Source organism: Takifugu flavidus, chromosome 2 (assembly GCF_003711565.1).
Source record: "Takifugu flavidus isolate HTHZ2018 chromosome 2, ASM371156v2, whole genome shotgun sequence".
Lineage (NCBI taxonomy): Eukaryota > Metazoa > Chordata > Actinopteri > Tetraodontiformes > Tetraodontidae > Takifugu > Takifugu flavidus.
In genome coordinates this window covers 10,748,380-10,760,654 of record NC_079521.1, presented here as the reverse complement: position 1 = coordinate 10,760,654, position 12,275 = coordinate 10,748,380, and the positions used below count along the sequence as shown (strand labels likewise).

The 12,275-nt window shown below is 42.0% G+C and overlaps 1 protein-coding gene across 2 annotated transcripts in view; it reads right to left on the bottom strand.

Moving 5' to 3' along the window:
• The window catches only part of prmt3 (protein arginine methyltransferase 3), a 31,761-nt gene that overhangs the window by 3,354 nt on the left and 16,132 nt on the right, over positions 1 to 12,275 (bottom strand). For both annotated transcript variants that reach the window (XM_057025126.1, XM_057025125.1), the window contains exons 12-15: positions 11,564 to 11,751; positions 9,702 to 9,788; positions 3,717 to 3,767; positions 3,090 to 3,177 (exon numbers count right to left, since the gene is read on the bottom strand). In XM_057025126.1, the coding sequence (XP_056881106.1) occupies positions 3,090 to 3,177; positions 3,717 to 3,767; positions 9,702 to 9,788; positions 11,564 to 11,751 (414 nt within the window). The remainder of the gene's footprint in view (positions 1 to 3,089; positions 3,178 to 3,716; positions 3,768 to 9,701; positions 9,789 to 11,563; positions 11,752 to 12,275) is intronic.

Genomic DNA, 12,275 nt, shown 5'->3' with positions numbered 1-12,275 from the left:
GATTGATTACAACCATTTTGTTTTATTCCAGACTGAACTGTCTTCGAGATGCGTATCGATGTTTCACAATTAAATGTACACCTGTCCTATCGTATGCTGAAGGAGCTCGGTGGAGAGAACCTCAGCTCTCAGAGGCTGTAGAGGGTGAAAAGGAGGAGAATCACAAACTATTACTAAAACAGAGGAGGTGAATCATGAAAGTTGGTGGCAGCGTGCTTGCCCAGGTCACTGCCCCTCCACGAGGATTAAGGGACTTTGTGACCTCCTTCCTGTGGTAAAAAATTAAGTATAAACTATGATGACCCTCCTCTTCAATACTCCAGCTACGTAAACACACCGGAGCATGACAAATGATTTGCTGTTTAATTTATTACGCTGCCAGTTGGGATTGTTTGCAGGGATGTTTTGTTCCAGGCTGCTGCGTGCCTTCTTTCTCTTCTGCCAGAGCCTCCCACAGCAGAGTGGTCTCACAGTTAATTACTGTCACACTTGTACAAATACATCAACATAGCTCTGGCGCCAGATAAATCACCGCCGACAGAGTCTATATTAAAACAAACCGCTGGATATTTACGTCTGACCCTCAGTGCAGCCCGTCAAGGCAGAAGATGCTCCTTGGATGATTCCTGTGCTGATGAGTTTAGTCATTTTCAAGGTGCCTTTGGAAAATATTCACCTAAAGCCGCACAAAAAATTTAACAGCGATGCTAATTTTTAGAAACAGCCCTGTAAATGTGACCATTTCGGGATGCAGGTGTGCTCGGAATGGTGCTACAGGAAGCTGGTGGATGCTGTTAAAAACTCAATTTCTGGTTTACAGCCCTCGGAGGAGGCTGAGGACTGTCAGCGTGCCAGGGTGGAGTAAGGACATCAATAATCTGCTGCCCCCCCCCACCCCCACCCCCATCTCGTGCAGTCCTGAGTTTTTACAACTTTTCTTGGACACTCTGTGTGGTGATGGAGCTTTGGAAAACGCAGATTAAGATGAAGCTTTTGGCACTGTGTGTGCACTCTAGAACATGCATATGCACATGCACATACATAGTGAAGACCAGATTATGTATTTGACCTGCAAATTGAGGGCATTCTGACAAGGCTTGACAACTTTAAAGCACTACGTGAGGGTTAAGACTAGTTTTGAGGTGAAGGTTAGCGTGAGTTTTAGGTAGGACACTATATGATCTAAGGTTTCAGGTTATCCTGTGCATTATGTACGTATAACAGGCAGAAACACACTCGTGTACAGTGTTAGTGCGCCATCATCTTCAGCTCTCTCGCTCAGCTGTGTTTATCTGACCTAGCAGAAGTCCTGCGATAGCGTTTCAGCAGCATCAGAGATTTTGATGTTCTTATCGAGGGCCTAGTGTGGCTGAGGGCTGCTCGACATCGGGCGCTTCCTGCTCCTCGTAGGTCGTTTATTACAGTAGGCTCCAGCAAATGGTGCCGGCCCCTCAGCCTCATCCATCCTCACATCAGACAACATCCCAGATTTCCATTAGGATAAAGAACAAGAGGGCCTCAGTTTACAGCAGATAGGCTCATTTACGCAACATGGCGGTCATCGGTGTCATTAGACAAAATTAAAAGCTTTGTAAAGATTACAGGTGGTATTGTTAGGGTTGTGCATGCACGTTTGGGATTTTTGTTGGTATCATGGTATAATGTTCATATTTTTATTTCTATTTTTTACATGTTTTGTGTACAGAGGATTTCTATTCCTATATCAATTTCTAATTTGTATTTATATACTTATATTCTATTCTGGAATGGATGCAACCGTAACGCTAATGTTCTTAGTAGTATGACAAATTAAGAAATGACAATAAGAAAGAATCACATCAAAAGAGATTCCACTGTCTTGTGTTTTGGGACTGCACAGTGATTTCTAAATAATTGTAAAACATTCAATTATACATGGAAGAAACCCTGAAAATGGTGAGTCCCTAAAGGTTTGAGACCTTATATCAGGGTTAAGACCAGAAACTGGGAAGGGGTCAGTGTGACAACAATCACAAGGAGATAGTGGAGAAAGCTTCCTCGGGTCAAGGGCAGGATCACAGTGGTTCTAGATAATATTGTATCGACGTAGCTGACATTCATTCTTAGGACTGAATAAGATAAATTTGACAGTTTCTGGAACATCTGGATAAACTGCATAGAATCTTACAAATAAGTAACTGCGTAAAAAGATAAACCCACTTAGTTGTGACTCCACTGATCTTGTTCTGTTAGGAATGTGAGGCAGCCAAACTCACTGCTATGGATGTGGTCATTTATTTACATTTGCTGTCATTACAGTCTTTTATCTTAACGTTATGAACCATTATTTATCCTTTCCATAATCTTAAAAGGGCTTAATGTACAGATAATTCTTGTCTTAAAATAATTCCAGTGGTTCCAGTTGACATGTCACTGTGCAGATGTTCGTACTGTACCTAGTGGGGTACTGTGATAACGGAGAGTGATGAGATAATTGGAAATTCTACTCTCGTTATTTGGTTTGACAAGACGATGGGGACACGAAATTGTATAACCTTTGAGTTTCTTTCAAATAAAAACTTTTAGAAAAATAATGCAATAATTGTAAATACATGAGGATCTTTTCATAATGTAGTAAAAGTCTCCTGACAGGAAGCTTTCGGTTCCATCCCCCCAGTCACTAAACGGTGTTCTGTCCGCCGAAATTGCGACTGTAACTTTATCACGTTTGTGCCCAGTCAATGATAAATTACACTCAGGTTAACACAAAAAGTCAAAGAAGATGCTCCATATTTCAGAGAACATCCATACATTCCATCCATCCATCAGGGAACAAACCTAAATCTGCTGATGCAGCCATTCTGGCACAGGGGGCTCATCTTTAATGTGGGGATCTGAGCGCTGGGAGCAGCCATCAAATGGGGTTTTACATGCTGTCTCAGATGCCTGATAGTGATCTGTTTGGACCCACTGTCTTTGCAAGTGACAGATAACGGGTGTTAGGGTGACTCCTTGGTGAAGCGGACTGTCAAGTACCACCGATGTCGTCGATGGGAAAACAGCGCAGCGGGATCGCAGCCCCGTGTGGAAACTGTGTGAGGCTGACTGACCTGCTTTGACGTGAAAAGGCCGCTCCAGCAGAAAAACCGTCTGTTTCCAGTGGGTCTTCGGGACCTGAGGACCCGTGGAGAACATCACCTGCAACAGTAGCATGGGATGAAAAAACAGCAATTCCAACGAACACACCTCTCAAAATCTCACTTTGAAACCAGAAAAAAAGGTGAACTTTAAAACAGGAAATCTTTATAGGTTCCTGATTATTAGGATTAAAATAAAGCTCATCTTCTATTTCATGTTTTTCTTTGTTACAGTTCTGTGTGTCACATCTATTTGTCAATTCTTCAAACTGTGCTGTATTTAACGCTGAAACAGATAATCTCCTGTTACATTGTTCCATTCGTGAAGCCCAGAAATGGAAATTTATGAGAGCGTAGATAGAATGCAGTTAAAGGCTGAGGTATGGAGGGGACGTGCAATCAAAAGGCATAACGGTGTTGCTCTCAAAGCTTGGCTTGGGCTGTTCCAAACCGCTGCCTCTGCTGGGTAAATGCTTATATCAGCAGTTGGAAAAGACGTCCGTTGATTGCTGGCAGCCGCCTTAGGGAGGAGGAACACGCTAAAGTGTGAGCATAATTGAGTTTCCGTTAAATGGCCTGGTTGTTGCCGCTGCTGCTTACCTTGGTGCTGCAGCCTTTGTCAAAGAAAACGTCAAAGTAGCCGACAATCGCCTGGAATGAAATATGAGGGGCGTGTTAGAAGGTGACAGTACATTAAACCCCTGGATTTGTTTGAGGTAAAACAGTGCTGGTAAATCTCAGTAAAATGATCAGTTTAATAGGATTCAAAAATTGCTGTATACATTTAGAAGTAAAAAACAATTTGCAAACCCCTTAACCTTCATTCAGCTATAGTAGGTCATGATAAGACAGCATTTCCTTTAAAATCAGCCTGATTTCTAGTAAAGGCTGAGTCAACAACTGCCCCCACGTGCTCGTGTTCACCTCATGGGACACTTGTCAAAGAAATAAATTATGAGACAGCCATGATGAAACGACGAGAAACTGCTGATGCTCAAGGAAAAATATACAGTTTAGCGCGTGAAATTAACAGTAGGTGGCTATTTGTGCAGCAGAGTTGTGACTTTAATAAGATACAATCAGTGGTTTAGGCCAGACTGGCGTGATTTAGTTAGATTATATCAAAAGGGAAGAAAATAGGATGTGTGCTATTAATATAAAATGTTTAATATTCTTGTTACATAGAACAAGTTCCAAAGTTTCCCCCTTTTTAACCACGCTGTAGTTACCTACCAATGCAATTAAGCGAAGGCTAAATCATCCACTTAAACAAAAGAACCACGTTACTCCCGTTAGCAGAGGTAAAAACCAACCCCCAGGGTTGTTTTCATCACACTACTCCCCCCACTGGAGAAAGAGAGGCACTCTATCAATCTCATGCGTGCGCTTGTAGTGGCAATGATGCAGAACTAATAGCTTTTAATCCTGACGCAGCTGACAACTTGGAGGCCAGCTCTCTGAGACAAAGAAGCCAAATCGATGTAGAAGAGGGAGGAAGAGGGAAACAGCAGGATAGTAGAAGGGACAGGAAGATAAAGGAGGACAAGATTGTGAGAGGAAAACCGGCAGACGGAAGATGAAGTTAGGAAAGCAGGTGAAAAAGAAGGAAAAGCTGAAACATCATGTAAAAGCCGAGGAAGGGTTTCTTATTTACAGCATTTTTAGAAAAAATACTTTTGTATAAATCAGTGCAACATCTGTTCGCCACGTTTGTTCACTCCTAACGGACAAACCACACAGAGCGATAGACATGTGCCAGCATGTGTTCAATGCACGCCTCACACCGAGGCTTCAATCAACCTTTATCGACTCCGACAGGCACGGGCGGTACCGACGGCTCCCAGCTAAACTGCCAAAAAAGAACCCAGAGTGGATAAAAGAGCATGTCAACCAAATGCAATTATGGCTTTTAATGAATGCTACCGAGACGCTCGGTGCTGAGGTAATTAGGAAATTAGCTGTAATTACTCGTCAGGCAGAGCGGATTCACCTAGTTCAGGCGGAGAGTCACAGATCATATTCGCCGCGCCTCGCCGGTGACGGAGACTCGTAAACTAGATTTATTGTCACTGCGTTGGGCGTCTTTCACTTGGCAGTAAGATGAGCAATTTAAATGAAAGGAAAACTTCCTGCTGCATGTACAGTATTTCTCAAAGGAAAACTAAGCTCTTCGTGATGAAAACAAAAGAGTTTGTGAAGTGAAGAACTTAATGACTCCGACCTAACAGCACCTTTTTATAGTAGAAGCTAAAAGTTCATCATGAGTGACAGAGAATGTAAAGTACTCAGCTTTTGGGTCCTTGGTCACAGCCTCTAACAGAGGTCTGTATAAATTATGCAGATCAGAAGTAAAACTATCATGAAGTCCAACCATTTAAGTTTGATAATGTGTTCAGCTCCTGGCAGTGTCATCAGGGATTGTGCTGTTCTGGGCCGCTGGGCTCGTAGCTTATTCACACAGATGGGACAAGATTTCATAATACAGGAAATGCAGCTAATGGTCCTCCTCTATGCACTTCCCTTTGGGCATTTTAAAATGTAAATATTCTTTGCATGGTGGTAAGCATCAACTTTTCCTTCTTTTAACAGAGATTTCTCACCACCTGTTAGCCTTCCATCATTGTTCTCTTCTCAGAGTATACATTTGTCTGCCACACCCCTTTTACAAATACTGTAGGAAAGAATGTTGTTGGTTTTCCTCACAGCTAATAAACAAATGAATTAATCAATGAATGCATCGTTTGGTAGCCTTACAACAACTATTACTAATAATAACAATATTTCCACAATGATTTTCAGCCTAAAATGATTTGTAAAACTTTTTTAAACCAATAATGTCTCTGTGTGACAATCTACAAATGAACATAAATAATCACATACACGTTATAAATACATATAAATCAATTACAGCTTTTCTAGCAGTAGGCAGTGAAGTGTTCACAAAGAACTGGAGGACTGAGAATGAGAAAGAAGAAAGAATGGGGAAAAGAACAGGTTTGAGTTAAAACACAAGCAAACACAAAAACACAGGACATTTGAGAATGAGTGCTTTTCATTTTCATCAGCGTTTCAGCCTTGGGCCCAGCCTCTGTCGGTGATAAGTGATGATAGGGGGCTCTGTGACGGCCCACGGAGGAGGCGCCGTTACACCGCAGTTCTCCGGCCCCCATTCTCCGGCTAGAGCAGGGGGAAAATTAATAATTATCATCGTGGATAACACCAACAGGGAGCAATTCATCATTGCTCCCCTTTTGCCCGACTGTGTGTCAACGAGCCGCGTGGCCCGGCCAGATACTATTATACAATGGTGGGGGAGGAGGAGGGAAAGGGGAGGCATCGTATGGGAGGAAGGGAGGGACGGGGGGGGGGGGCTAATGCGCTTTTGATGGTGTTTATCCAGGCGTGGAAGCTTCAAGCACGACCACCTCACTGGCAGCTTGGTGTGAATTTCCCCCTCCTCAACCCCCCCATCACTCATCTCTGACTGCTGCCACTCCGGAGAGGTGGAGAACTGTCATCACCAGCTGCAGCCACCGTTCCACGCCCGTGACACCTCAAATGCAACTGTAAACGTAAACGGGGATCGCTTTTTCCCTCTTATCTTACAATCAAACATACGGGAAACTTTTTGTATTCAACTTTCAAATTTTGAGCAAACGCTGAGCGCATTCATCAGTGTTGACGCTCCACAAGAAGCAGCAACCGTCTGCAAGTTCCAAATGACAAACCGCAAATGTGTTGCCGTGCAGGCATCATTAACCGGCACAACTGTTACTGGGAGAGGGACTAATTGGGTCTTTTACTACCTTTGGTTACTTTTCTGAAGGTTGTTAGTAGACTCTTCATTTAAGTTCCAGCTTATAGACCCAAGTGATTGATTCACGCTTGAGACGCAGCTGTCAATCATGATCTTTGTGAAGAGTGAGCAGAAGCTTCAATATCAGACAACAGATCAGGCTATAAAAGCAATAGAGCATTTGAAGCAAGAGGAAAAATATGAATGCAGCTTATTAACTGACTCAATAATTTATCCATACAGCCATGTTATGCATTTGTCTTTGTCCAGCCATGGAAGACCAGATGCAGCATAGAGTCTCTGGTCTTTTAGAAACTGGATCTTTGTGAATTTACCCACCACTCATTTATAATAAGGGTGTTGGGTCCCAGCACTCACCAGACAGCTCACCAGTCCATCATAGGTCAAACACCACTTACACTCACACCTAGCGGCAATTTAATGTGCATGCGATTAAACTGGAAAAGAGAAAAATCTTGAACTGATTTCATATGTTTCAACAATATCAATGGCTTATATAGGATAAAAACTATTTTACTAAAGCTGCATACCAACAACTAAACGCAACAAATAAAGTAGTGCCGTCCGGGCAAATCTTCTAGTGTGTTGACAATGAAAATGTCAATTTAAAAGCTGTCGATACAGTTCTCGTTGACAGTTAGCTGATAACCCACCCCTGAATACTAAGCACTGTGCTTCCGTCACACTCGTGAGAATTAAAGAGTGGGTTTTTCCATGAACTTCTCCCTTCTTGGCGTGTTGAAAATCGCCCTTGAAGTTGAAGAGTGCTGCCCTGTCAGTCCAGAAGGCCGTTCTCTGCCTCCACAGAATGTAAATTTGATGGAGGGTAGGTGAGAGATGGATTGCGGAGACCGCGTTCTCTGTACGCTACAGTAGCTACATCAGCAGAGGTGTTAAAATTAATTACAGGCAGAATGTATTCTGCTCTGCCTGTGTCGCACTATAATTGTGCGTCCCTTTTCCGTTCTTCAGGTAAATTTTACCAGGTGATACCAGGGCTGGGACTAAAAACGCGGTAATTAAAATGACATGGGCAAATTTCTGCCGCAGGTTTTAATATAAGTGTGTCTCCTGTTTGTGGCTTTATTGTTTGTGAAGGCGAAACATTCTAAACAGCACACGTGACATGTAAAAAGTGCAGCGAGAATTTGTTGTGCGTGTGAATGGCACAGACTCGGGGGTTGTGCTGTTCATTTAATGCAAGGTTAGGCAGGCTGAGCTGATGAATGGACTGTCGACAGGAGAACAAAAGCAGGCGCTCCATCACAGGATAGGAGCTCTCCCTCACCAATCCACACCACGCGCCCATGAACCCTTTATGCCATCTAACTATAACTTCTACTAGGGAGCTCCAGCCAGTACTCAGTGCAGAGCACCAGCTTTCTGCGGCAGTGTTTTGCTCCACCTCAGTTGAAGACGGACTCCACTAATTCTGCATCGCAGCTTGAAGTAAGAGAATGAAACAGAAAAAAGAAAAATTACACCTGTGTAGTGTTTGATCGCATCATTTATCTCACAGTGGCAGAACACTAACATGACTAGACTCCTGGCCCAGAAATAGACACTGGATGTTTTCAATTACAGAGCAGAAAAGACAGGAAAAATGAGAGGATGTTAACAAATCCCATTAAATTCCCCAGCCTTTCCCAGGGAGCGCGGGCTAGATAATAAGGCCCTATTGATTATCCATTGAACCAATATGCCAGACAGTGCAGTAACACTGCAGCACAACACAAAGCTGCTGCAACACAATGAGCTTTATTCCTAGAGACACATCTCTTCACACAAAGCATCCGAGCCTGCAGCATTGACACCCTTATGAAGGCATCGGGTAACTGAAGATGTCTTAGAGGGAGGGAAAAGTTGCTCGGCCAGTGGAGATGGTCCTGCTGAAGTGGGTGACAGTCAGCACCCCACAAAATACACTTCCTATGCTCTGGTGCCTGCTTCTACAGTTCTTCAAAACACACACCTACAATTTTATCTGCACACCTCAAGGAACATTTTAGGGAAGTTATCTCATGTTCTTTTTCTTAAAAACTGAATACACTTAAAAGTGGTTGATTAATTATAATGTGTTTAAAATGATGTATGCAAGTTTGCTGATAGGAATAATAAAGAATTATTAAACAACACTAAGCATGAATTACACGTCACCGTGATTGAGGGTGAACTGCATCAGTTGATGCCACATGATGTACTGTTTGTGTATCAGACTGTCTAGTGACATTTAGTGACACTTATCACATCAGTTCCAGACCAGATGTGCACAGCTCTGACAAGAGGTGCACAGCACAGACTGTGTGAGGTGTGTATGCATTTGTCTTCAAGTGAGTGTGTTTGAGAAACAGTAAACATGGCAAGCAATCTAAACATTCACTGTCTTCTGACATGTAATTCAATGTCATATGCTGCTTTCATTTCATTTGAGATGCTTTAACCATCCATCTGACAGACAACCTCTTAAATATGAAACCATAGTCTGTCAGGAAGGGCACATGGATGCTGCTGCTGTTTGTGAGGCCTCTCTGTAAAACCATGCATCTCATACTGGGAATGACAGTTCATGGGAGAGCTTTTTACACGTGTTTTGGTTTTTAATACGTAAAACCAATTATGTTCTTAAAGATAAGCCCGCCTAGTGTAGGTAATTAAGCCCTTCTTTCAAGGGCTGTACATGATCATGATCGCTATAATGATGGTTGAAGAATACAAGGAAGACTGATTTTCAGGCTGCAGGCGTGGAAGAGGATAGTGTGTATACTTACTGTGCATTCTGTGGTGTTTGTTATCTTCAAGCTAAAATCTGATGTGAACTCCAGCTCAGAGAGACACACTCTGTTACAGTCAATTGTCTGTAGAAAGTTAAAAAAAAAAAAAGTAAATTCAACATACATGAATCACTGATTCACTGAAAGTGAATTTGAATTATGTACAGTATTTACGTATCTCCTCGTTAAATGTTTTTCTTTCACAGGCACCAAACACATGACAAAGTATAATTTCAAATATATTAGCTTAAAACCTTGGACAGCTGGTTAACAAAATCCAACATTGGTACAAAAGTAGCAACTAGTTGTAGCTAATATTATGCTAATACTTTCAATCTCATACCAAGTGGGTCATGCAGGGTAACCACCTTACCTGCTAATTTAAGCATGTTTTGCAAATATATTTATCACTGGCAGATTGACGTGTGAATATTATGTATGTTTAACTTTTAACAAAAGCTGAGTCTTTTTAAACTTCTAAAGTGTGTGCTAAACACATTTGTTTTGCAAGAATTTATAATTTCACGAAAAGGCCACTCAATTTTATGGAATAGCAGCCAGACTTAATGGAATACTATTGGATCGTATCAACGGGAGGCAATAGATGATAGCCCATGTAATTTGTGCAAAGGCTCTGTCTATTTGTCACTGGAGGGAAGAAACTATTGATTAGAGGATTCAAATTCCATTATGTCAACTTCTGCCCTCATTCATCACATCCACAGCAGAGAAGACGCTGTGAAGCAATCAGGCCACCCTGCAAAGAAATACACACTTCTCTGAGAGGCACGAAGGACCATAGTGTCTACACACACAGGCTCGGAACTAGAATCTCGGCTCTTGTTTGCTTAATGTTAAGAGAATGTGTGTTTTTCCCCATGAGCCCAGTGAACGCTCATCTATCCATCAGGTCCTAAGTAGAAGGAAGTTTCCTTAAAAATAACTAAGACGAGCCTCAAACAGTTCGATCCCAACATTTATGCTCCCTTCCACAGCACACCCCTGATGTCCTATCTACAGCTTCAGCAGCACACTTCCTAAAAACTTAATTTGTCCTATTTGCTGCTTCAGAGATCTTTGCACACTAGGATCATGCTGATGCAGCACTTCATCTATCTTGGGCTCCCTTCTGTGTCTCATATTGGGGGTTATAGGGGAGGGTCTCCTCCCTCTTTTACACTGATGCACCTGATTCCAGCCAATGCTGGCTAGCAGGAAGTAATAAGAGCTTCCATTGAAGTCACGTCATAGGAGTTTCCAGTGTGAGACGCTCACTCATGCTACTCAAGATGACCGGGGTTACGCAAGTAACCTAAAGTTTTGTCAAACATCAAACACATCAAGCGTGTGGTCATCTACAGATGACAAATCTGTACTGCTACTCCTTTAACTACAGTTTCATTATCTTTAGTTGTGGAAGAATTTAAAATTGTGCATTTCATTTGAGAAAACCGAATAATAATAAAATGTATCACTGAGAGAAACAGGCTGTTTTCTTCAGTCCACCTGATGATAATTGTCTCATTCCCACTAATGCATCTATTCCATTGTCCAGGAAAGCAGAACATCAATCCAGCTCTGAGCTGAAGCCCTTAAGCTTGGAACTAAAGTGGTTTGGACAACACAGGAGCTTAGTGTGATGCCAATTATGTGGGCAGGTAGTTCTTAAACAGAGTGGTTTCCAACAGTTAACAGTGTTTATCTTGTATGTCGTCTTCTGGGTAATGATTATTATTCTGTATTCTACAGCCTTGTTTGAACCCTTAGTTACATTTTTAAAAGTAATTTCTCCAACATCTACATACAGTAAGTAAACAATGTCTACTAAAACACATTAATTATAGAAAGCCATGTCGAACCTGTATGACTGTAGGTTCAGATATGAGTGTGTCAGCCTTCAACACTTCCACCACAGCCTCTGCCACCACAGCCGTCTTCATGCACGCCATATCGAAGCCGTACACATCCTCCCAGAATGCAATGCGGTCCCGGTGTCTGTCTGTGTCTCCAACTGCCGCTAGGCTGATGTTGCAGAGATCTGGATACACTAACGAAGGAGAACAAAAGACAACTCTCAAAACAAATAACCCAGGAAAAAACAGGAGTCAGACAGACATTAACCTCCAAAAGAAAGGAGATAAAAACAGGAAGATGTCCAGTGTGTCACGCACAGAGCAATTAAAATCTTTTCTTTAGTTAGTTTACAGCATCGCCATTTCTTTTAAAACCTGGTTGTCTAATTTTTATTGACTAAACACCTTCTGAGAAATTCTTTTTTTGCTTGTTTCAAGCAAGTTCATTGCTATTATTACTGCCAAAGTAAAGAAACGGGCAAATCTCACTCCCATAATTCTTACTGCTGAGGTCAAAGACAAACCTTAAATTAAATTTATTACAAATTTAATCAGAGATGGCTTTCGCATCTTGTGGGTGTGGTGCTTTACATCAATTTCATAAGGCTGCTGTAATGACTGTATCCATCACGCACTTTTAAAAAGATGGCTGATGAAATTGTGTCCTACTTTGGATTAGACTTTACGATCCATACAACACATGGCAAAGGTATGCAGA